Source organism: Rhinatrema bivittatum, chromosome 9, assembly GCF_901001135.1.
Source record: "Rhinatrema bivittatum chromosome 9, aRhiBiv1.1, whole genome shotgun sequence".
Taxonomy (NCBI): Eukaryota; Metazoa; Chordata; class Amphibia; order Gymnophiona; family Rhinatrematidae; genus Rhinatrema; species Rhinatrema bivittatum.
The window spans coordinates 234902601-234928577 of record NC_042623.1 but is presented as its reverse complement, the minus strand read 5'-3'; the positions used below and the strand labels follow the sequence as shown (position 1 = coordinate 234928577).

Sequence of the window (25977 nt, the reverse complement as noted above, 5' to 3'; positions counted from 1 at the left end):
ATTTGCTCGACCCCTAAGAGATAGGTTTCTGTGTTCTCCCTGTGGACCGCTGAAGAAGCAACGCATAGTACGTCAGATGCTTGACCGGCTCTTGGCCTTAGGAGCAATTCTCCTGGTACCTTCGACGGAAGAAAGGTCCGGCCATTATTCCGTCTACTTCGTAGTCCTCAAGAAGGAGGACTCCTTCCGCCCAATCCTAGATCTCAAAATGGTCAACAAGGCCCTCAAGATTCCACACTTCAGGATGGAAACGTTGTGCTCCGTAATAGCGGCGGTGCACCGCGGAGAATTCCTAGCCTCCTTGGACTTGACGGAGGCTTACCTTCACATTCCCATCCTCAAGGCACATCAGCGCTTCCTGCACTTCAAGATCCTGGGGCATCATTTTCAGTTTCAGGCCCTGCCTTTTGGCCTGGCAACTGCTCCCCGCACCTTCACCAAGGTGATGGTAGTGGTGGCGGCAGCCCTCAGGAGGGAGGGGATCCTGGTCCATCCCTACTTGGATGACTGGCTCATTCGGGTGAAGTTTCTGGTCCAGTGTCAGCGGGCGGTCGACAGAGTCTTGCATCTTCTTCAATCCCTTGGATGGGTGGTCAATTTCACCAAGAGCAGCCTTACTCCATCTCAGTCACTGGACTTCTTAGGAGCACGCTTCGATACCGCTGTGGGCAAGGTATTCCTTCGTCCGGACCGTGCCCGAACCCTCATCTCTCAGGTACAGCTCTTCACTTGCCTTCCTCTCCCTACAGCTTGGGACTATCTCCAGGTTCTGGGCTCTATGGCTTCCACTATCAATCTGGTTCCTTGGGCTTTTGCGCATATGCATCCTTTGCAGAGAGCCTTACTCTCCTGCTGGAAGCCGGTGTCCCTGGAGTTTGACCCTCCTCCGCTGTCGGATGTAGCCAAGGACAGCCTGTCCTGGTGGCTCAGCCTGGATCACTTGCTGAGATCCCACAGTGGGTGATTGTCACCATGGATGCTAGCCTCTCCGGCAGGGGAGCGGTGTGTCAAACGAAATCGACACAGGGGAAGTGGACAGTGTTGCAAGCAACCTGGCCAATCAGTCGCCTGGAAACCAGAGCGGTCCGTCTGGCGTTGAAGCGTTTCCACCCACCCTGGTCCATCGTCAAGCAGTCCGGATACTGTCGGACAACGCAACTACTGTAGCGTACATCAATCGTCAAGGGGGGAACAAAGAGTCATCATATTTCTCGGGAGACAGACAAGTTGATGGCATGGGCGGAGATCCATCTCTCCCACCTAGCGGTATCCCAAATCGCAGGGGTGGACAACATTCAAGCAGATTTCTTAAGCCGTCAACACATAGATCCCGGGAAGTGGGAACTTTCCGAAGAAGCGGTGGCACTTCTCTTCAATCGGTGGGGGACCCCCCTACCTGGGCCTGATGGAGGAACGCGAAGGCTCCGCGATTCTTCAGTCGCAGAAGAAAGCACTGTGCAGAAGGAGTAGATGCCTTAGGCTTCCCATGGCCACAGCACCTTCTGCTCTGTGTTCCCGCCATGGCTCCTGGTGGGAAAAGTAATCCAGAAAATAGAGATCCACCAAGGACCAGTGATCCTGGTGGCGCCAGAATGGCCACGCCGGCCGTGGTTTGCGGACTTGATCAACATCGCGGTGGATGGCCCTCTTCGCCCGGGACATCTGCCACACCTGCTGTGCCAGGGTCTGGTATTTTTTAACCAGGCAGATCGCTTCTGTCTGGCGGCCTGGCTTTTGAGAGGCATCGACTGAGAAGGCGAGGATACCCGGAGGAGGTTATTTTGACCCTCCTCAAAGCTAGAAAGACTTCTACATCCATCTCCTATGTCCGGGTATGGAAGGCTTTTGAGACCTGGTGTGCCTCCATAGCTGTTTCCCCGCGTCGCACTTCAGTAGCCCAGATACTGTCTTTCTTGCAGCGGGGTCTGGAAAAGGGATTGGCCTACAATTCCCTGAGGGTGCAGGTGGCTGCCCTTGGCTTCCTGATCCATCACCGGGAGAGAGTTTCTCTTTTGTCTCATCCAGACATCGTCCGGTTTCTCAAGGGAGTGAAGCACGTAAAGCCTCCGGTACACGCCCTGTGCCCCTCCTGGAGCCTAAATTTAGTTTTTCAGATTCTGGGCGGGCCACCTTTCGAGCCGCTGCGATCAGCTACCCTCAAGGATCTCACTCTTAAAGACAGTCTTCCTGGTGGCTATTTGTTCTGCCTGCAGGATTTCCGAACTTCAAGCGCTATCCTGCAGAGAACCCTACCTCCGTTTCATGGATTCGGGAGTCTCCTTGAGTACTGTACCTTCTTTCCTGCCCGTCCTTCTCAGATGAGGATTCAAGAGACCTACGCAAGCTAGATGTCAGGCGCATCATCACTCGCTACTTGGAGATTACTAATGATTTTCGATTGTCAGACCATCTTTTTGTCCTATGGAGCAGTCCCAAGAAGGGGACCAAGGCTTCGAAAACCACAATTGCTCACTGGTTGAAAGACACTATCTTGTCAGCGTACATCGGTGCCAGCCGACTGCCTCCAGTGGGCATCAAGGCCCATTCACTCAGAGCTCAAGCAGCTTCCTGGGCGGAGTGCCATTCTGTCTCACCTCAGGAAATATGCCGAGCAGCTACCTGGAAATCACTACATACTTTTGCTCGGCACTATCGTTTGAATCTATAGCCACCGGTATTTGGCTCTTTTGGCAATCAGGTCATTCGAGCAGGGCTATCCGGGGCCCACCCTACATAGGGAAGCTTTGGTACATCCCACTGTCTGGACTGATCAGGGTATGTACAGGAAAAAGAAAATTATTCCTTCCCTGTTAATTTTCGTTCCTGTAGTACCACGGATCAGTCCAGATGCCCTCCCTAAGGATTTCTGGGATTGGGATTGCCTCTAAGCTAAAGTGGTTTAGATTCAGTGCTTTGTGGCTGTTTAATGATTCATTTTGCAAGTTTGTTTATTGCCAAAGTTCGTACGTCATGTACATTTTTCAAGTTGAAAGTTTGGATTCCTTGATCCATCCATCTTGTTGTCTTCAGGCTTTGATATTCTTAATACTGAAGGGTATTTCTCTGACACCATCTGCTGGAAGGGGGACACAACCCACTGTCTGGACTGATCCATGGTACTACAGGAACGAAAATTACCAGGTAAGGAATAATTTTCTTTTGTTATACTGAGTTTTCCCCATGCCAGCATATGTTTTGTGGTGTTAGTTGTCATTTAATGTTAATGTCATCATAGTTGGTGATTTGATTATTAGAAATGTAGATAACTAGGTGGCTGGTGGACGTGAGGACCGCCTGGTAACTTGCCTGCCTGGTGCGAAGGTGGTGGACCTCACGTGTCACTTAGATAGGATTATAGACAGTGCTGGGGAGGAGCCAGCTATCATGTACATGTGGGCACCAACGACTTAGGTTCTGGAAGCCAAATTTAGGATTTTAGGTAGAAAGCTGAAATCCAGAATCTCTAGAGTGGCATTCTCTGAAATGCTTCCTGTTCCATGTGCAGGTCCCCAGAGGGCAGGCAGAGCTCCGGAGTCTCAATGTGTTCATGAGATAATAGTGCAAGGAAGAGGGATTCAATTTTGTAAGGAACTGGGGAACCTTTTGGGGAGGGGGGGAGTCTTTTCCGAAAGGATGGGCTCCACCTTAACCAGAGTGGAACCAGGCTGCTGGCACTAACTTTTAAAAAAGAGAGAGAAACTTTTAAATAAAACAAGGGGGAAAGCCAACCGTCACTCAGCAGTGCATGGTTTGGAGGAATGTATCCTTGAAGGATACTAATGAAACTGGAGAGTTAGGGCATCCCAACAGAGAGGTTCCAATAAATCAAACATAGTCCTTTGTGCCTAATATGTAAAAAAATCACCTGAGCTAAAGATTTCCAAATTATCCCTATCAACTGAAAAGCAGTTTATTAGTACAAACAAAAATACACTTTGAAATGTCTGTATGTCAGTGCCAGAAGTCTAAAAAGTAGAAGATGGGAGAGTTAGAGTATATAGCAGTAAATGATGAGATTGACATAATTGGCATCTCAGAGACCTGGTGGAAGGAAGATAACCAATAGGACGGTGCAATATCAGGGTACAAATTATATTGCAATGATAGGGAGGATCAACTTGGTGGGGGTGTGGCACTTTATGTCCGGGAGGGTATAGAGTCCAATAGGATAAAGATCATACAAGAGACTAAATGCTCAGTAGAATCTATATGGGTAGAAATCCCATGTGTGTTGGGTAAGAGTATAATGATAGGAGTATACTACCGTCCACCTGGACACAATGGTCAGCCAGATGATGAAATGCTAAGAGAAATCAGGGAAGCTAACCAATTTGGCAGTGCAGTAATAATGGGAGATTTCAATTAACCCTGTATTGACTGGTAAATGTAACATCAGGACATGCTAGAGAGACAAAGTTCCTGGATGGAATAAACAACTGCTTCATGGAGCAGTTGGTTCAGGAACCAACGAGATAGGGAGCTATTTTAGATTTAATTCTTAGTGGAATGCAGGATTTGGTGAGAGATGTAATGGTGGTGGGGCCACTTGGCAATAGTGATCATAACATGATCAAATTTAAACTAATAACTGGAAGGGGGACAATAAGTAAATCTACAGCTCTAACACTAAATTTTCAAAAGGGAAACTTTGATAAAATGAGGAAAATAGAAAAAAACTGAAAGGTGCAGCTGCAAAGGTTAAAAGTGTTCAACAGGCATGGGCATTGTTTAAAAATACAATCCTAGACGCGCAGTCCAGATCTATTCCACACATTAAAAAAGATGGAAGGAAGGCAAAACAATTACCAGCATGGTTAATAGGTGAGGTGAAAGAGGCTATTTTAGCCAAAAGAACATCCTTCAAAAATTGGAAGAAGGATCCATCTGAAGAAAATAGGATAAAACATAAGCATTGTCAAGTTAAGTGTAAAACATTGATAAGACATGCAAAGAGAGAGTATGAAATGAAGTTGGCCGTAGAGGCAAAACTCATAATAAAAACTTTTTTAAATATATCAGAAGCAAGAAAACTGTGAGGGAGTTGATTGGACCATTAGATGACCAAGGGGTTAAAGGGGCTCTTAGGGAAGATAAGGCCATTGCAGAAAGACTAAATGAATTCTTTGCTTCTGTGTTTTTTCTAATGAGGATGTTGGGGAGATACCAGTTTTGGAGATGATTTTCAAGGGCGATGAGTCAGATGAACTGAACCAAATCACTGTGAACATTGGATTAACTGCCACTTGATTGTGCAATCCAGTAAATTCCCTGCTTTACCATTATTTATGAAATCTTGCATTTTATAAGTAAATGCAAAATAATGTGTTCACTTCTGGGAGTTGCTGAAATCCTTGTGGCTTCCTAACATGCCTTCTCCCACCAAAAAAAACCAAACCAAAACAAAAAAAAACCACCCCAGCAAGTTTTCTTGGTAAACTTTGCAACTCACTGTGTCAATCCAGAATCTGGCATTTGGTTACAAACTATATTTTCCTGTGTGAAGGCTATAATTAGAGAGCTGTCTAAGTAAATAAGCCATGGCCAGAGGCTTTTCTGCTGAAGACTAAGTTTTTAAGTGCAATAGGAGTTGAGTATAACATTTTGAATGGGCAAGATTTGAAACAATAATAGTATTGACATAGGATTCCTTGGCCAATAATGTGCTATTTGTACTTATGGCAGAGTAGTTCATAGATATTAATAGAGTTGTGTAAAGGCTGCAATTATTTTTTATGTGTTCACCATGTATATCTGATATCATGAAGTATCCATTGGGAAATGTATATAATGTGTGCCTGATGTAATTATTTTAATACTTTTATCAGCTTAAGTGGGAAGTGTATAGGCAGTATATCACTTGAATAACTACACTTACCAGTAAATTTTTAGAGAATTTAAGAGCATGTGGAATAGGCTCAGAGAATCTTTGCTTGTGAAACTGGAGTTCAAGTAGAGTTTGTGATAATGCAACTGGAAGGGAAAATAGGCAGAGCAGGTGGGACTTGTCTCTCTGCCATCATGCTCAGTTTGTGTTTGCCAAGGTAATTCAATATTATTAATTTCAGTGTTGCTGGTTTCTTTTTTGCTAATAGACATCATTGAGAATGTTGGCATGTGGCCCAGCTCTTTGGTGAGTGCAGTAGCTCATATGATATTCTGTCTGATACTTGAACCCAGACATGCAGCTAATAGGACATGCACATCACTAATAGCCACTTTTCCAGAAAGAAGCTAGAAGCAACATTGTCAAGTTAGGTGTTACCAATACTATTTTGGTGGAAGTATATGTTAATGTTCAGTACGATTTCTGTTAAATCATGAATTACTTATGCTCCATATGTTTATTTTTATCTGCAATACATCTAAAGGGTTCCTCACTGAGGTTGTGAAGAAATATGGCAGCTTAATTCCACTTTGTGAAAAAGATGTGCTAGCAAGACTAAAAGAAGTCTTTAATGAAGATTTTTCAGGCAGGTTTGTAAATTCTAAAAATATATACCGGTATCTGGTTTATTATGTAAAAAGATTAAATTGTGGCCAGCCTGGTAGTTCATTGTCTGTTCTGTGCATTGCCATGCAGAGGACCTGGATCAGTTAGGGCTGAGGATGCTGTGGAGGCAGTGTTTACAGCCCCTGGAGGGGAGCGGGAATCCCAGTCGTTATGCAAAAGCAATATGTAGTGACTGGATTTCGAGCCTTTGATTGCAATCTGCTGGATGGATCTCTGATGCTTGTTCCTTTAGATGAGAACTTTTGCTGCAGTGACTTGGTTAAGTGAGTTGGAAGGGGATGTAGAATTAGGGTAGTTATGAAGGCTCATGGCACTGGATCCCAGCCCTGTTTCTGATTAAGCTAGAAACCCAGATGTATACAAGGAAATTTCTGCTCCCTCCACCCCACCCCAAAAAAAAAGTTAAATTGAAGGCATTGTTGGAAAGAATGTATCATAATGACATGTCATGGGTAGAATTTTAATTGTATTACTGTTTACCTGTTATTTTCTTTGTTGTAGCCTCGGTTCTGATAGGATATGTATCTCATAAATTATTGGAAATAATTAAAGGGAGGGAAATGATTAACTAGGCTAATGTGAAAAGCATTGGCAACTTCTGTTAGCTCAGTTAGGGGTTAGGCTGCTTGTTGGTGTGCAGCCTGAGGATTACAGATTCAAAAGCCCTTACTGTAAAGAGAAGTTGAACAACCTAGGGAGTCTTGCAGCAAGTGTAGAATTCTTGCTGGGATGAATAAGAGGACTCGCATAGCTTAAAACAGAATATTTTTGTAGACTAGCTACAAACTTCAGGATGAGTCTGATGCATGAACACCGGTTATTCTACATACAAAGGTTAGCCTCAGTAAGATGAAGAATTGTTGAATTGGTGACTGATGTTCAGTAGAAATTGATCTTTGAAGTGCTTTGTTTCTTTCATTCCTTCACTTTGCATCTCCACCCTTGGCTGAACAAGCCTCTGCACTAAGAATATGACCAGTGTTCTGAGCTGCCTGCAGTTTGGATAATGAAATATTTTCCAGTACTATAAGCAAGGTTTTAACATAGTTGAACAAATGGAACTAAATTTTGTTTTAACTCTTAACCTTTGATACATTTCAGAAAATCATTTGTCACCAAGGAAATTACAAGATATCGGACAAAACATTCAAAAACATCTGTGTGCAATTTCCAGGTCTTCTATAATAAGCATATGCTTGATATGGATGATCTGGCTACACTGGATGGTCAGAACTGGCTAAACGATCAGGTAAGCAACAGAGAGCTATTCATATGAATTTGACATTCTTTGTAAATATTCCAACCTGTGAGCAGAAATCGCAAGAACTGCATTCATTGTGGGATGAGTCAAACCTTTAGCACCACCATACACAAGGATCCATTGCTCAGAAAAGATCAAATCAGCTAATCACGAGTTTAAGGCAGTAAAGTTCCACTTGAGTTGAATAAAACCTCAGTGTGTCGGCTCTGATCATGCACTGCATGCATAATGTCGTACCCATACATACGCGCACAACTTACTAAGCACAGAATACAGGAAAAGCCGGGCGCATGGGCTGGCATGTGCTCGAAATCTGTGCATATAAAAAATTTTAAGCGCGAGCCGATAGAACACACAGCTGCCAGTGGCGCTGGCAGCCAAGAAACGTAAGCGCCTTTCTCTCTGCGCTGCTTATCATATTAGGGCTTCACAGTCTGACCTGGATTCCATTTATGTCTGCACTGTAAGGAAGCCCCATGGAGAGTTGGCCTCCCTGGACTTAAAGCCTGGTTCCCTGTACGTACCCGGATCAGTCCAGACACCTGGGTTGTGACTCCGCACCAGCAGATGGAGACAGAGCAAGATCTGTCGGGCACCCCTACAATATAGTAAGGCGCCACCCACAGCCCCTCAGTCTTACTCTGTCTCCAGCAGATGGGGCAGGTTCACCCACAGTCTCTGACGGTCCCTGGGTAGTTGGGTTAGCTAGTCAGGGATTTGTTGGTTTGGAAAAAAAAAAAAAAAAGAAATCATCAACAAAGAAGAAGTAGGAAGAAGTTCTCCCTCGTCCTGAGAGCCTCCCAGGGGGGTTACAAGGTTCTGAGGGGACCATCCCCCCTTGGTTGAGGCCGCTGCTGAGGGTTGAGGACCCGGCCTGTCTCTGGCAGTAGCGTCGGGGGTGACACCGGGGAGCCCGGTTCACTCACCCCCACTGGAGCAGAAGGATCAGGACCAGGGTCAACAGCAAGTGTAAAAAAAAAAAAAAAAAGTGTTGTGACTTTGTTTTGTAGTTTCGCCGGCTCGCCGTCCTCACTGTCTGCCGTTCGCTGGGCAGGGCTGCGGATTTAAAGTTTTACTTCTCTTTTTTCTTCAGTTTTGCCGGGGCAGTGCGGCACATGCCGAGGGGGGCTTCGTGCCGCGCGTGGGTGTCTGTGCGAATTGTGTGTCGGGCGGCGAGGGGCCGTCCGAGTTCGGTCGGAGGGGCCGGTCTCGGCCGGTGCGACCGCCGCCGCGCGCTGGACCCGACGAAGAAGGCAGGGCTGAGCCGTTTTAGCTTAGCGCGGGAACGGTGGCCATTTTGGACACTGAGGGAAGCCATGCGGAAGGCCGCAGGAGATGGCTGCTTGCCTCCTGCGCTTTCTCCACAGCAGCGGGCCCCCGGGGGGGGGGGGGGGGGGCTGCTTCGCCGACGGACCAGAGCCTGGAGGAGGCCTCCTCGGATTCGGAGGCCTCCTTTTCCTCCGATTTTGCAGTGCTTCTCCAGAAGATTTTAAAGTACAAAAGCTCCAAGAGGAAAAGGGGAAGGTTGTCGGCTAAAGGGGGTTTGGACAGTCGGTCGGAACCCTGGAAGAGGAAAGTGGGGGAGGGTCTCCGGAGACTCACGGACCCGCCTAGAGAGCGGTGCCCTTTGCGGGGTGTTCCCCAGGATTCCGATTCGGCCTCTTCGGTGGAAGCGGATCCGGACGTAGGGCCCCTGGGGGAACCGGAGGTCCCGCCGAAGAGGATACGGTACACCCTGGGACCAGCAAGGGAACACCAGTGGTGGAAGGTGACGACCCCAAAGTGGTGCGCTTGTTCCGGAAGGAGGAACTGGCGCCGCTTATCCCGGCTATCCTTCAGGAGGGTGGGGGTGGACGCTCCACCGGTGGGGTCCCAAACGGATGCCAAGATGGACCCGGTGCTGTTGGGCCTTACGGGGCCGGCGGTGGCTTTCCCGTTCCATTTCTCGGCGTCCGATATTCTCTTCCGGGAATGGGGTACCCCGGAATTGGGCCTGAAGGTGAGTAAGGCCATGGATAAGCTGTATCCATTGCCGGATGACGCGCTGGAACTCCTTCATCTTCCCAGAGTGGATGCAGCAGTGTCAGCGGTCACGAAACGGTCCACGATACCAGTCACAGGAGCCACGGCTCTCAAGGATATTCAGGATCGAAAACTGGAGGTCCAACTTAAAAAGGTGTTTGAAGCTTCGGCTCGAGGGGTCCGTGCGGCTATTTGTAGTAACTTTGCTCTGCGGGTAGGTTTGCGCTGGGCTCATGTGCTTCAGGCCAATGCAGGTCTCTCTGGAGAGGAGTCTGCACAGGCGGACCACCTGGAGGCGGTGATCGCGTACAGTGCGGATGCTATGCATGACCTCCTGCGGACTTCGGCCAGAGCCATGGTTTCGGCAGTTTCTGCGCGCCGTCTCCTTTGGCTCCGCAATTGGGCGGCGGATGGATCTTCAAAGGCTCATCTTGGATCGCTCCATTTTAAGGGGAAGTTGTTGTTCGGTAAACAGCTGGATGACTTAATGCAGTCGCTCGGAGAAAACAAGGCTTTTAAGCTACCGGAGGACAGGTACCGGGCTCGAACATCTTTCTCCAGTAGGGCCTGTTTTCGAGGGCCCAGAAAGTCGCGGCCGCAGAGATCGTCAGGGTCCTCTTACAGATCTGGTTCCTCTAGGTCACCGTCATAGTCTAAGTCCTTTCGAGGGAGAAAGTTTGGGAGGCAAGGCGGTCCCTCGTCGGGAACGGGTCCAAAAGCATCCCAATGAAACGCAGAGGGTCCATTCCCCGCGGCTGGCTCCATCGGTCGTGCCAAATGTAGGAGCCAGGTTGGCGCGTTTTTATGGGGAATGGACCAAAATAACCACGGACCAGTGGGTCCTCAGCGTGATAAGTCAAGGTTACGCTTTAGATTTTGCACGGATTCCGGCGGACAAATTTCTTGTTTCCCCTTGCAAGGGGCCAAGCAAGCGAGTAGCAGTCAGGGATACGCTTCGGCGGCTGGAAGACCTGGGCGCAATAGTGCCCATGCCCCCGGGGCAACACCGATAGGGCCGGTACTCCATTTACTTCATCGTGCCAAAGAAGGAGGGCACATTCAGACCCATCCTAGACCTGAAAGGGGTCAACAGGTGTCTTCGCGTTCCACGCTTCAAAATGGAGACGATTCGGTCAGTGATAGCCTCGGTCCGACCGGGCAAATTCCTGGCATTGTTGGACCTCATGGAAGCGTACCTTCACATCGGCATTCAGCCGTGTCATCAGAGGTTTCTTTGGTTTTGTATCCTGGGCAGTCGCTATCAGTTCAAGGCTCTCCCCTTCGGCCTCGCCACCGCTCCGCGCACGTTCACAAAGGTAATGGTGGTGGTGGCAGCCAAGCTCCGGAGGGAGAGGTTTCTGGTACACCCCTACTTGGATGATTGGCTCATCCGGACCAAGTCCGAAAGTCAATGCCGACAGGCAGTCGACAGAGTCCTGCAGCTCTTGCGCTCCCTCGGATGGGTGGTCAACCTCGCCAAGAGTCGGTTGGTTCCCACCCAGGCCTTGGAGTACCTGGGAGCACTGTTCGACACGAAGCAAGGCAAGGTGTATCTGTCCAAGGAGCATGTGGGCAAGCTTCAGAGTCAAGTGAGACGTTTATTGTCCCTACGGAGTCCTCAGGTCTGCGATTATCTGATGGTGTTGGGTTCGATGGCGTCAACGCTAGCTTTGGTTCCCTGGGCTTTCGCTCATCTACGTCCATTGCAATCCGCTTTGCTCTCCCGATGGCGGCCGGTGTCGGAAGAGTTTCACCTCCCGCTCACAGATCCAGCGAAGTCCAGTCTGCAGTGGTGGCTCAGGTCCGACAATCTGACGCGTGGAGTGTCCTTGCTCATGCCCAACTGGACAGTAGTCACCACAGACGCCAGTTTATCCGGCTGGGGAGCGGTCTGCATGGGACGCTCGGTGCAGGGTCAGTGGTCCAGGGCTCAGTCACAGTGGTCCATCAATTGCTTGGAGACCAGGGCGGTCACATTGGCGCTACATTCCTTCCTCCCGTTGATCCGAGGGAAAGCGGTCAGAGTGTTGTCGGACAATGCAACCACCGTGGCATACATCAATCGCCTAGGAGGTACGAGGAGCCGGCCGGTCGCGGAGGAGACGCAGCGGTTAATGCACTGGGCCGAACGGAATTTCAGCAACATCGCGGCGTCCCACATCGCTGGAGTAGACAATGTACAAGCGGACTTCCTCAGTCGCCATCGGCTGGACCCAGGAGAGTGGGAGCTGGCGGAAGTCGCTTATCACCTCATCTGCAAAAGGTGGGGAACGCCACACATGGACCTGATGGCCACCGCTCAAAGTGCCAAGGCTCCACGGTTCTACAGCCGACGGAGAGAACGAGGGGCTGAAGGCGTAGATGTGCTGGTGCTCCCTTGGCCCACGGACGTGCTCCTGTATGTGTTCCCTCCTTGGCCCCTGATAGGCAAGGTCCTTCGACGGATAGAGCTGCATCCGTCTGATGTGATCATGGTGGCGCCGGAGTGGCCACGGTGGCCTTGGTTCACGGACCTCATACAGTTGGCAAGGGAGCCTCCCCTTCGGTTTCACGGGGCCGCGGTGCTCCTCCGGTAAAGACCAGTCTGTTTGGAGGACGCGGATCACTTCTGTCTCGCGGCATGGCTTTTGAGAGGAAACGTTTGAAGAATAAGGGGTATTCAGATGCGGTGGTAGCCACCTTGTTGAGTTCTAGGAAGCGGTCTACGTCCTTCGCCTACATTTGGGTTTGGGCGGTGTTTGAGGACTGGTGTAGGACTCGTGAAGTGAATCCTGTGTTACCGTCTGTGTCTGATGTCCTCGCTTTTCTTCAAGCGGGGCTTGCGAGAGGTCTCTCTTGTAGTACCCTTAGGGTCCAGGTAGCGGCACTTGGTTGCCTCAGAGGAAAGGTGCACGGTGTGTCTCTGGCACATCATCCGGATGTTGCGCGGTTTCTTCGGGGAGCTAAGCATTTACGTCCCTCATTACATCATCCTTGTCCGTCCTGGAATCTCAATTGGGTACTTTCCGCTCTGTGCGCGGCGCCTTTTGAGCCCATAAAGCGGTCAACGCTAAAAGATCTTACTCTTAAAGCGGTTTTTCTTGTTGCAATCACGTCGGCGAGACGAGTTTCGGAATTACAGGCTCTATCTGACAAACTCCAGGAGAAGGGATCACATAACCCCCATCTTAAAGAACCTCCACTGGTTACCCATACACTTTAGAATAATATACAAGGCCATTCTTACCACATACAAAAATATCCATCTACTGGCTCCCATTGACCTACAGATCCCTCTCCAACTACATAACTCGTCAAGACCGACAAGAGATGCATACAAAGGATCACTACAGGTACCACCGCCCAAATCCACCAGACACATCACGCTAAGAGATCGGGCATTCTCTACAGCCATTCCACCGTTATGGAACTCTATCCCCTCTAACATCAGACTGGAAACATGCATCTCAACCTTCAAAAAAAGACTAAAGACATGGATATTCATACAAGCATTCCCGGACTCAAACTAATATATCTCATCCTCGCCAATCCTTATCTCCAATTACACCATGATTAACCATCTCCATTATTGTTTACATGTTTGAATTAATAACCTGTCCTTTCTCTTCTTTCTCTGCCAAGTTCCAATCTCCCTGTTATATGTAACTGCATTTTCCGCACCACTGTTTTTAGTTTATGTTTTATGATGCACCCCTGTTCTATGTGAACCAGCATGATGGGACTGCGTTCCCGAATGCCGGTATATAAAAACCCAAAATAAATAAAAAAATAAAAAAAATCTTGCAGGGAGCCATTCCTACGGTTCTCCGATTCTGGTGTTTCCCTAAAGACGGTTCCCTCCTTTCTACCGAAGGTGGTATCGGCGTTTCATCTGAACCAGTCGATTGAGCTTCCCGCTTTTCCGGAAGGGGAGCATTCTGTTCCTGGAGCAAAGTATTTGAGGAAACTTGATGTCCGCAGGGTTCTGCTCCGTTATCTGGAAGTAACGAACCCTTTCCGTGTCTCGGACCACCTTTTTGTTTTGTGGTCGGGCCCAAAGCGAGGTGGTGCGGCTTCCTGGACCACGATTGCGCGCTGGCTCAAGGAGGCCATTGCTTCGGCGTACATACTGAAAGGGAAGACAGTTCCTGTGGGCCTTTGGGCTCACTCGACGCGCTCACATGCCGCCTCGTGGGCGGAATCGTCGCAAGTGTCGCCTCAGGAAATATGCAGAGCGGCGACTTGGAAGTCATTGCATACTTTTGCTAGACATTATCGGCTGGATGTTCAGGGCCTAGATTCGGGGGTTTTCGGAGAGAGAGTACTGCGAGCGGGACTCTCTGGTTCCCACCCTCAGTAATTTGGCTCTGGTACATCCCAGGTGTCTGGACTGATCCGGGTACGTACAGGGAAAGGAAAATTAGTTTCTTATCTGATAATTTTCGTTCCTGTAGTACCACGGATCAGTCCAGGAGCCCGCCCGAGTAGTCGCTGTTGTTTCTGAAGTAACGGAGAGTCCGCTCGTTTGGACTTAAAGGTTGACTTTGATTGTAATTGGTTTGTCCTCTGGTTCTGGGAGTTCCGATCCAGCTGGGGGTTTCTTGAATCGGCCCTGGTTTAGGGCGGTATAGTTAGTTTGGTTCTTTCAATCTTGCTTTGACATTATGTAAGACTGAGGGGCTGTGGGTGGCGCCTTACTATATGTAGGGGTGCCCGACAGATCTTGCTCTGTCTCCATCTGCTGGTGCGGAGTCACAACCCAGATGTCTGGACTGATCCGTGGTACTACAGGAACGAAAATTATCAGGTAAGAAACTAATTTTCCTTTCCTCCCATTCAGAGGATGGGTTAGCCACAACCTTAACTTGGAAGCTACCTCCCGGGCTAGGCATGGACCCAACTGTCTTCTCTTGGGTGGAATTTTTCCAGGGTCTACAAGCCTTCGTACAGTTGCAGTCTACTACCTCGATTGCCCCTGTCTGGACAGAACCTCGGCTGTTAAGCCCCCCCTCTCCCAGTACTATTGGCAGACCGCGAAGCATGCCTCACCTTACCAAGGGCATCCCTCGTAGGGATCTAGTTGGATCAGGTGAAGCTGACGACCCAGACCCCTTGGAAGAAGGGGAAATTCCCCCTGGGTTGGAACCGAATCGAACCATGTTGCGGTTTTTTCATAGAGACAAATTTGCTGGCCTTGGTTTCCCAGACCCGGAAGACACTGGGAGTACCTGGGACTGATTCTATGCCGGGACCAAAGAAGAATCACATTTTGATCTCCCTATTGAAAGCATCTTGCTACTTTCCAGTACTGGAAGCCATCCAGGAGTTGATTGACATGGAATGGGATGCCCCGGAAGCAAGTTTTAAAAGGGGATGAGCGTTAGAAGCTGTATACCCTCTAGATCCGTTTGTGATTTCTTTAAATGGATGTGCTGGTCTGTGCCATCTCTAAGCGAACAACTTTCCCAGTGGAGAGAGAAGCAGCCTTAAAGGATGCACACGACAGAAGGATGGAGTCCTTCCTTAAATAAGCCTTTGACGCAGTAGCAATGACCTTGCAGATTGCTTCTTGTTGTGTCCTAGTAGCTCGTTCGTGCCTACTCCTCTTTCAGGAGGTGGATGACTCAGGGGTGAATTCCAGAGCAGTTATGAAACCCATCGCCACCTTTTTAGTAGACGCGGGCTCTGATCTAGTCCATACTTTGGCCAGAGGAGTGGCCTCAGAAGTGTCAGCCAGAAGACAGCTACGGCTTTGGAATTGGTCAGCAGACACAACCTCCAAGGCCAGTCTTACAAAGATGCCCTTTAAAGGATCATTTCATAGCGTGTAGCCAGATGGACTCAGGACCAATGGGTTATGTGCTCCCCTGCTAGCAGATGGAGATGGAGTCAGGTTTCAAAGTTGAGGTCACCCTAGATATATCCCTGCAGTGAACTTAACTCGACATTTCAGAGGTATCGGCCCTTTGGGAGGTCTCAGTCCTTTCGTAGTTGACAGCCCAAGAGAGAGGGCAGGCTTGGGTTCAGGTTCGTCCCGAATCCCCCAGTGAAACTTTGCCGGCCCACCTTCGAAACGAGATTGGGAGTCGACTGTCCCTCTTCTACCAACGGTGGGTTGAGATCACTTCTGACAAATGGGTACTGGAGGTCATATGAGAAGGATATGTGCTGGAATTTCACAGCACCCTTGAGACATATTCATGTCTCCTTGCCACTCCCAACACAAGAAGCAAGCAGTGGAGATTACTCTTTTAAGGCTCCTGAGGATGTGCTCCTCAGGATGTGCCCCAGGAAAATATTCCATCTATTTCATCATACCCAAGAAGGGTTCCTTTCACCCCATCCTGGACCTCAAGAGTGTTAACCGACATCTACGAGTAAATCATTTCTTCATGGAAACCTTAAGCACTGTGATATTGGCCATACAATCAGGAGAGTTCTTTACCTCTCTGGACCTATCTGAGGTCTACCTACATATTCCAGTCCGTCAAGAACACCCAATGCTGTGCGGTACTGGGTCACTATTATCAGTTTAGGGCACTGTCCTTTGGCCTAGCCACCATCCCCAGAACATTTTCTAAGATTATGGTGGTTGTTGCGGCAGCATTGAGAAAAGAGGGAATCCTGGTGCGCCTGATCTTGGAACACTGGTTGATCTGTGCCAAGTCCGTGGAAGAGAGTCTCCTGGTGACTAACAGGGTGACCTCCTTGCTTCAGGAACTCGGTTGGGTAGTAAACCTGGATAAGAGCAGTCTCAAACCTTCCCGGTCCTTGGAATATCTGGGAGTCTGGTTCAACACCAAGCAGGGCAAGGTCTTCCTTCCAACCACATGGATAAGGAAGTTGATGTCCCAGGTGCATCATTTGATGAGCATGATACGCTTGGCAGTGTGGAACTGTCTCCAAGTTCTCGATTTGATGGAGGCAACCCTGGAAGTGGTGCTGTGGGCGAGGGCACACATGGTGGCTAGGCCACCATGTGTGCCCTCGCCCACAGCACCACTTGAGACTGCATGTCACTGCATGCCCACAGCACCACATGAGACTGCATGTCACTTTGGAACATGCAGTCTCAAGACTATTCGATTTGCATCCACTTGCTGATGGGAGTCTGCTCTCACCTCAAGTGGTGGTTGCAGGAGGCTCATCTGAGCAGGGGGGTGACACTGTCCTCCCCGAACTGGTTGGTTCTTACAACAGATGCAAGTTTCCGGGGCTGGGATGCTCACTGCCAGGAACTCACGACCCAGGGACGTTGGACGGAGGAGGAGGCCCTCTGGAACATCAATCGCTTGGAAGCCTGGGCAGTGAGGCTGGCATAAGCGATCTGCATAATGTCGTACAACGTAACGACGGTAGTCTACATCAACCGTGAGGGAGGAACTAAGAGTCAGAAGGTATCTCAGGAGATAGACCTCCTTATGGAATGGGCGGAAATACATCTACAGACTATCTCAGCCTCACACATCGCAGGAAAAGACAACGCCAGAGCAGACTAAGTAGAGAGAGTCTGGATCCAGGAGAGTGGGTGTTGTCGGCTGAAGCCTTTCATCTGATAGATCGCTGGGGCTTCCTGTCCATCGACCTGATGGCTGCAATTCACAGTATGAAGGTTCCCTGATTCTTCAGTCGCAGAAGAGATCCGTGAACCGTGGGGATTGACACTTGTTCAGACCTGGCCGGAAGAAGAGTTGCTATATGCCTTCCCTCTGTGGCTCCTGCTGGACAGGATCATTCACAGAATTGAGCACCACTAGGGATTAGTCTTACTGGTAGCTCCAGATTGACCCAGGCATCCATGGTATTGCGGACATGAGGAGACCCCCCCCCGTGCTTCCCACCGCACAGGGACCTGCTAGAGCAGGGGACCGGTCCTTCATGAGGATCAGACTCTATTCTGTCTTACGATCTGGCCTTGAGAGGGCTTGCCTGATGAAGCGAGGATATTCTGTGGCAGTAATTGCCACCTTGCTCTGCGCTCGGAAGTTCTCTTCATTCCTAGCGTATGTGCGGGTCTGGAGAGTATTTGGGGCCTGGTGCGAGGAACGTGGTGTTCCTCCTCGGGCTGTCAAAATCTCACTTATTCTGGAATTTTTGCAGGTTGGCTTGAATAAAGGTTTGGCCCTTAACTCCTTGAAAGGGCAGGTAGCTCTCCTGTTTCAGGGGTGAGGTGAACGGAACCTCCCTGTCGGCTCATCCGGACATGGCCCATTTTCTGAAAGAGGTGAAGCACCTTTGGCCACCCTTGCAGTGGCCAGTTCCCTTGTAGAATCTTAATCTAGTATTGGAACTTTTGGGAGGGCTTTCCTTTTGGCCGCTGCATGGTTTTTATTTGCATTTATTATTCTTGAAAATGATGTTCCTGGTGGCTATATGCTCAGTGTGTCGCATCTCTGAACTGCAGGCATTGTGTCGGGAACTGTTCCTCCAGATGACTCCAGGAGCGTTACAGCTTCATACTGTTCCATCCTTCTTGCCCAAGGTAATCTCAGAGTTTAATTTGAATTAGTGTTTGTTGCCTTCTCTAGATAAGCATAGGAACGCAGAGGAATACCACCTCCTCCGTCATTTGAATGTCGGTAGACTTTTGGTACGGTATCTGGTCTGAAAGAGGGACCGTCTGTTTGTCCTTCGCAGTGAAGAAAGCAGGGCAATCCAGCTTTGCGGGCTACCATAGCTCGCTGGATTAAGGAGGTAGTCAAGGGAGCCTATGTGGAGGTAGGAAAACCATTACCTTCTCAGGTTAAAGCTCATTTCACTAGGGCTCAGGTAGTCTCATGGGCGGAAGTAAGACTGCTGTCCCCTGTCGATATCTGTCGAGCGATGATGAGGTCCTCCTTGCACATCTTCTCCAGGTTCTATTGCCTGGATGTTCAGGCCTGAGAAGATGCAACCTTTGCAAGGGCGATACTAACCGGACTGCGGGCAGCCTCCCGTCCTGATCGGGAATAGCTTGTGTACATTCCATTGGTCCTGAGTCCATCTGGCTACATGCTAGGAAATGGAGAAATTACTTACCTGATAATTTCATTTACCTTATTGTAGACGGATGGATTCTGCATCCCGCACCCGGCTACCTAAGAAAGGTGCCAAGGATTCGCCCATGGTGTGGATATCGATTCCAAGAGATTACGGGTAAGCCGTCATCCAGTCCCTAGATCAGGGCATCTATAATCTTACTGGGGTTCAGTGTTTGGTTGAGTACAGTTACGGTTATACATTTTTAATCGTTTTTTCGATAGTACGGTATGTCCACAGTGGCTTTTGAAGAGAATACTGAAGGGCTGAGGTCACTGCAGGGGTGTAGCTAGGGTTACATCAGCTTTGAAACCTGACTCTGTCTCCATCTGCTGGCAAGGGAGCACAACCCATTGGTCCTGAGTCCATCTGTCTACATTAAGAAAAATGAAATTATTAGGTAAGTAATTTCTTCATTGGTAAATAAAATAAAAACTGAAAATGAAAGTTCCCATCTGCATCTTATGCATTTTAACTTTTATGTATGAGGGAAGTGGATATGCTTTTGCACACCTGAACCTACTAGGAAGGTTTTGCTTAATTGGGCAGGCTGGATGGGCCAATTAGTCTTTATCAGCCATCATTTACTATGTCACTGTGTATTGTTCTTGGTTGGCTGTATTCTTCTACCAGTCAATACTTTAGTCAGCTGCCCAGAAATGCCATCCATTTGCATTATAATGTTTGTGTTTCATGATTATTTCAGGTCATTAATATGTATGGTGAACTTATAATGGATGCAGACCCTGGCAAGGTAGGATTGTTTTATACTGGGATTGGGTGACTTTTTATTTCTTTTAAAACAAGCAAAATATTTTTGACAGTAGGGAAAGCAAAGAAGCTAGCATTTTTATTCAAAACAGAGTGAAGTGAAACAGTGGATCTAATTTATGAAGCTACCTCACCGCATCCTGTTTCCACCAAAGGTACAGGATGGGAGGAAAACCCTGATAACTCAAGCCTGTATTAGATTATGACATCTGAGTCTGCCTGGTAAAGTGAAGGAGTGGATGGAGGGGAAGGCCTGGCATGGCAGTGCAAGATTAGAGTCTGCTTAGTCTCCAAGTTTGAAAAAACTGTTTGGTTTTGTTTTTGGGGTTTTTTTTAATTTACTCTTTATTAATTATATCAATATTTGACAATAATAAACATGCCAATAACAATGATATTAATAACATCCAGAAAAATAAGAAAACCATATTCCATATACAAAAAAATATTCTTAATACCATATTATACTAATACAGCATTAATACTTATCCCCTAGCTTTAATTATAAAGTAAAATATATAATATTTTATATCTAATATCCTTTGTACTATGTAATCAGGGGAACCAAGATTTTAAGGAGCTATATTTACAAAACAATTAAAAAAAAAATAAATAAGGATATCCCGGTTTATCTCTTATATGCGATAACAGCTTAGTTTGTGATATTCCCTATCAAAACCTTTGCCGCCAGAAAAGATTTCAGATCCAATGGCTCATAATAAACGTATTTAGCATTCTTGTACATACTCAGATCATTCCAGACCAGTGGGTTGTATATCCCTACCAGCAGATGGAGTCAGAGAACAAAACCTTTGGACACTGCTACATAAGAGAGAGTGCCACCTGCAGTCCCTCAATATCTCTCTGACTCCAACAGTTGGTAGAGATGCAAACCTGCAGACTAGGGTTTAGCTAAAAAAAAAAAAAAAAAAAAAAAGAGATGAGCTGAGCTGAGATTTTGCTCCCTGAGGTGTTAGGCACCTTTGCGGGCCATCCCTCCAGTGGAGCCGGACATCCGGGGGGTTAGATACCCCTGACTGTGTTTCTGCCCGCACCCTGCCGCAGGGCCTGATAACCAGAGGCTTCTGGTTCCCTCGGCCTCCAAAGCTGTTCCCGGTTTCCTTTGGTCCTGCTGAGGTTGGCTAAAGTTTTTATTGAAAAAAAAAAAAAAAGATGGTGGAGGTGCAAATCCCTTCAGTCTGGATTAGCTAGAATTAGTTTAAAAAAAAAAAAAAATATATATATATATATATATATATATTTCTTGAGTTTAGCGTATTTCAAAAAAAAAAAAAAAAGAGAAGAAAAGAAGACTGAGGAGCCTCCCAGGGGGTTGGCAGGTCCTCGTAAGACCACCCCCCCTGGTATTTGAGGCTCAGAAGCAGAGGGTTGAGAACCCTGTACCCGGCCCTCTTTGGCAGTCTCTGAGGGTGATACCGGGGAGCCTGGTTCACTCACCCTCTGCGGGGACAGGTCCTGTTTATTTTAAAAAAAAAAAATCTGTGGAGTTTAAAAGAGGTAACAAATTTTACTATACCTTTCTCTCGGACGGCCTCTCTGGACCTCTTCATTACCCCTCTGCTGCTCACTGCCTGCCGGCTTCCCGCAGCCATGCCTCCCGCTGGGCTCTCCTTTCTAAATTTAGCGCTCCTCCTCATGCTGCGTGGTGCGGCCTGCAGCGCCAGCATTTGTTCCGACTGCCTCCCCGAGGGGGAGGGCACCTTGGCGGCGACTCAAAATGTGATTTCCTGCGGTGGCGATCCCCGCGGAGGCCGAGAGCCTGGGAGACTCGTTCGGCAGCATCAACCTCCCTACCTGTTCCCGCTGAGCGCAGGAACGGAAGCCATTTTGGAGCTTTTCAGAGCACAGGAGCAGGCAACTTTGGGGGAAGGGAATTCCCCACCACCGCTATCGCCGCGGCCTGGAGCCTCCGGGGGGGCCGATTCAGAGCCTGATCGGGAGAACTCGTCGGGGGAGGGCCTCGGGGGGGGGGGGGCCTCTGATTCTTCTTCATCGTTCTCCGATTTTGTTTTACTTCTTTACAAGGCCTTTAAGGCTCACAAGGCTGCTAGGAAACATGGTATGAAGGCTCCTCGTTCAGCCCCGGCGCCCTCAGCTGGGGGCAAAGGGGATAATTTGTCCCACAAGCGTCACAAGCCTCCTGAGGGGGGTGACTTCATTGAAACCTAAACGGCCGCTCAAATCTGTATCTTGCCCCACCAACAGTTCGTCTTCGGAGGCTTTGGATGTCGAGGTGTCCCATCCACTGGATCCACAAGGTCCGGATGCAGATCTGGACAGCCAGCCTCAGCCTTCCAAGCAGTCGAGCACACAGATGGTCAAAGGAGATGACCCAAAAGTGGTGCGTTTGTTCTGAAAAGATTTATTTATTTTATTTATTTAACACTTTTCTATACCGACCTTCATGGTAGGGACCATATCAGGTCGGTTTACATCAAAAAGGGGGAACTGTAACAAAACCGTAGGTAACAGGAAGAACAAAGTTACATTCAACAAGGGAGGTAAAACTTGGAAGCAAAGACTGCTGGAAAGAAAAAAGACTAAGGAACGAAGTGCTTAGGATAATGATAACAGCTGTTTTAAGAGTCAGGGTAGGCTCTTATATTGAGCTTGGGGATAGTAAGGGGATCCATTGTTCATGATGGCTTTTTTGTCGTCTAATGAGTGTCTGGTGGATCTGAGAAGGCCTGGCGGAAAAGCCAGGTCTTGAGTTGTTTTCTGAATGTTAAGAGGCAGGGTTCCAGTCTGAGGTCGGATGGGATGTTGTTCCAGATAGCTGGACCTGCTGTAGAAAAGGCTCGGTCTTTGTCGAGGTGAGACGTGTAGCTTTTGTAGGTGGGACCTGCAGGGTTCCTTTATAAACCTCTCTGGTCGGTCTGTTGGTGCTATGGAGATTGAGAGGGAATTTGAGGTCCAGATGCAGATGATTGTAGATGGCTTTGTGAATTAGAGTGAGTGATTTGTGAAGGATTCTGTATTTCACCGGGAGCCAGTGTAAATTACGGAGAATAGGTGATATGTGATCTCCACGGTTGGTGTTAGTCAGAATTCTTGCCGCGGCGTTCTGTATTAATTGTAGGGGTTTAGTGGATGAGCTGGGGAGACCCAGGAGGAGAGCGTTGCAGTAGTCTATTTTAGCGAATAGTAAGGCTTGCAGGACTGTCCTGAAGTCCTGGAAGAATAGTAGAGGTTTGAGTCTTTTTAGAACCTGATGAGTTGGAACCACTTATTCCCGCTATCCTGGAAGAATTGGGGATAGAGGTTCCGCAGGAGGATTCAAGGCTAGGAGCCGTGGATCCGGTGCTGGGCGGTCTCGGGGCCCAGCTCGCTTCTTTCCCTTTCATATGTCAGTCACTGACCTATTGTTTTGGGAGTGGGACACTCCGGACTTGGGCTTGAAGGTGAGCCGAGCTATGGACAAATTGTATCCACTGCCAGAAGACGCCCTGGATCTCCTCAAAGTGCCCAAGGTGGATGCGGCGTTCTCCGCAGTGACAAAAAAGACCACCATCCCGGTGACGGGAGCCACAGCCCTTAAGGATTTGTAGGATCGCAACTTGGAATTGCAGCGTAAAAATATTTTTGAAGTGTTGGCTCTCAGTGTGCATGCCACTAGGTGCAGCAGTTTTGCGCTGAGGGCCAGCCTCCGCTGGGTGCAGCACTTGCAATTGGTGGCATCCCTTTTTGATGCAGAAGTTATTCAGGCCGGTCGGCTGGAGACTGTGGTCGCTTACAGTGCAGATGCGCTTTATGATCTTCTTTGTACTTCAGGCAGGACTATGGTTTTAGCTGTCTCTGCCCATAGACTCCTGTGGCTCAGGAACTGGTCTGCGGATGTTTCTTCAAAAGCCCAGCTGGGATCCTTACCCTTCAAGGGAAAGCTGCTCTTAGGCCAAGAATTGGAGGACATGATTAAGTCTCTGGGAGAGAACAAAGTCCATAAGTTACCTGAGGATAAGCCCAGGACGAGGGGATCCTTTCCCCAGTGGTCGAGATTCCGGGGGAATCGCCGTTTTTGATCATCCTGATCCTCCGGGTCCTTGTCTCAACAGGGTCCTAGCCAACAACATTCTTGGAATCGGTCCTTTCGTGGCTGACGTCCTGGTAGAGACAGAGCCTCACAGGCACATGGGGGTCTCAAATCCGCACAATGAACGATGCCAGTTCATTCCTCCATACCGAAGATAGGAGGCAGGTTGTCCCTTTTCCTAGAGGAGTGGACCAATTTGACCTCAGATCAGTGGGTCCTAAATATAATAGAACACGGATACGCTTTAGATTTTGCTTGGCTGCTCCAGGAGTGATTTCTGGTTTCCCCGTGCTTTTACGAGCAAAAACGCCTGGCTGTGCGCGACACCCTCGGACGTCTGCAGGACTTGGGCGCCATAGTACCAGTACCCACAGAAGAAGTCAGGCTCGGTCACTACTCCATTTACTTCAAGGTACCCAAAAAGGAAGGCACTTTCCGACCCATCCTCAACCTAAAGAGAGTCAATTGGGCTCTAAGAGTGCCTCGATTTCACATGGAAACTCTTCGTTCTGTGATAGCATCTGTTCACAGGGGAGAGTTCTTGGCTTCTCTAGACCTGATAAAGGCGTATCTGCACATACCCATCCGCCCCGACCATCAAAAGTACCTACGGTTCTCAATCCTCTGGCATAATTTTCAATTTGTGCCCTGCTCTTCGGTCTAGCAACGGTGCCCAGAGTATTCACCAAGGTAATGGTGGTAGTAGCAGCGGCTCTCCGGAGAGAGGGTATTCTGGTACACCCTTATCTGGACGACTGATTGATTCAAGCGACATCGGAAGACCTTTGCCGGAACGCGGTACATTATGTCCTACAACTGTTAAGCTCGCTGAGCTGGGTTGTCAATCCGGACAAGAGTCATCTGGTTCCCTCCCAGTCCTTGGAGTTTTTGGGTGCTCAGTTCGACATCCTCTTGGGCAAGGTTTTTCATACCGAGGATCGACTCACCAAGGTGCAGACTCAGGTGGAGTCTTTGCGATCCATGCCTTGTCCCAGAGTCTGGCATTATCTACAGGTTCTCGGTTCGATGGCTTCCACTCTCGATCTAGTCCCATGCGCCTTTGCGCATATGAGACCTCTTCAGTCAGCATTACGCTCCCGTTGGAATCCACTCTCCGAACAGTTTCATCTTCTTCTAGCCCTTACAGACTCTGCGCGTTCCAGTCTTGTGTGGTGGCTACTACCGGACAATTTGCATCGGGGAGTGGACTTGATTCCCTCTTGGACAGTGGTAACCACTGATGCGAGTCTCTACGGTTGGGGAGCAGTCTGTCGGGAGAGAGCGGTGCAAGGCCAGTGGTCAAGAACGGAGTCGTCCTGGTCGATCAATCGGTTGGAGACCAGAGCAGTTTGGTTAGCTCTGTAGGTCCTCTTTCCCTTGGTAAAGGGAACGTTGGTAAAAGTACTCCCCGACATCAATCAGCAAGGCGGAACCAAGAGTCAACCAGTGGCAATGGAGGCCCAGCTCTTGATTAGCTGGGCGGAGCAGCACCTGTACAGGATAGCAGCCTCTCACATAGCCAGAGTGGACAATTTGCAAGCCGATTTTCTCAGCTGCCATCAGCTGGACCCGGGGGAGTGGGAACTCTCCGAAGAGGCCTTTCATCTTCTGTGCGACCACTGGGTCTCGTCCTCCATGGACCTGATGGCAATGCACCGCAATGCCAAGGCTCCAAGTTTCTTCAGTTGGCAACAGGAACCAGGAGCGAAGGACGTGGATGCTCTGGTCCTTCCCTGGCCAAAGGACATTCTGTTGTACGTATTTCCACCTTGGCCGTTAGTAGGCAAGGTTCTGCATCACATCGAAGCTCATCCAGGCGAGGTAGTGCTAGTGGCACCAGAATGGCCGCGTCGCCATGGTTTGCGGACCTAGTGAATCTAGCAGTGGATGGACCTCTGAGGTTTCATCTGTCATCTGTCTAGCGGCATGGCTTTTGAAAGGTGGAGATTAAGGAGTAAGGGTTACTCAGATGCAGTGATTGCAACGTTCTTACAGTCTCGCAAACCTTCTACCTCCAATGGCGTACATTAGAGTTTGGGGTGTTTTTGAGACCTGGTGTCTGGACCATGACATAGATCCATCAGGGGCTTTGGTTGCGGATGTTTTGACCTTTTTACAGACAGGACTGGCAAAAGGGTTGGCCTTTAATTCCCTAAGAGTCCAGGTGGCGGCCCTTGGTTGTTTTCGGGGTAAGGTACAAGGCATTGCCCTGGCATCCCATCCAGATATGGTTCGCTTTTTGAGTGGGGCCAAGCATTTGCGTCCTCCGGTTCGGAGCCCTTGCCTCTCATGGAAGTTAAATCTGATTCTCAGAGTCCTTTGTACTGCTCCTTTCGAGCCTTGAAGCGAGCGACTCTGAAGGAT

At 48.8% G+C, this 25977-nt stretch overlaps 1 protein-coding gene across 4 annotated transcripts in view; it reads left to right on the top strand.

Moving 5' to 3' along the window:
• LOC115098813 (sentrin-specific protease 5-like) overlaps positions 1-25977 on the top strand; it is a 103656-nt gene that overhangs the window by 12205 nt on the left and 65474 nt on the right. For 2 of the 4 annotated variants that reach the window (XM_029615787.1, XM_029615788.1), the window contains exons 3-5: positions 6369-6474; positions 7613-7760; positions 19498-19545. In XM_029615787.1, coding sequence (XP_029471647.1) covers positions 6369-6474; positions 7613-7760; positions 19498-19545 — 302 coding nt within the window. Of the gene's footprint in view, positions 1-6368; positions 6475-7234; positions 7346-7612; positions 7761-19497; positions 19546-25977 lie in introns of those variants that run through there. The other 2 variants (XM_029615790.1, XM_029615789.1) reach the window with 2 other exon arrangements.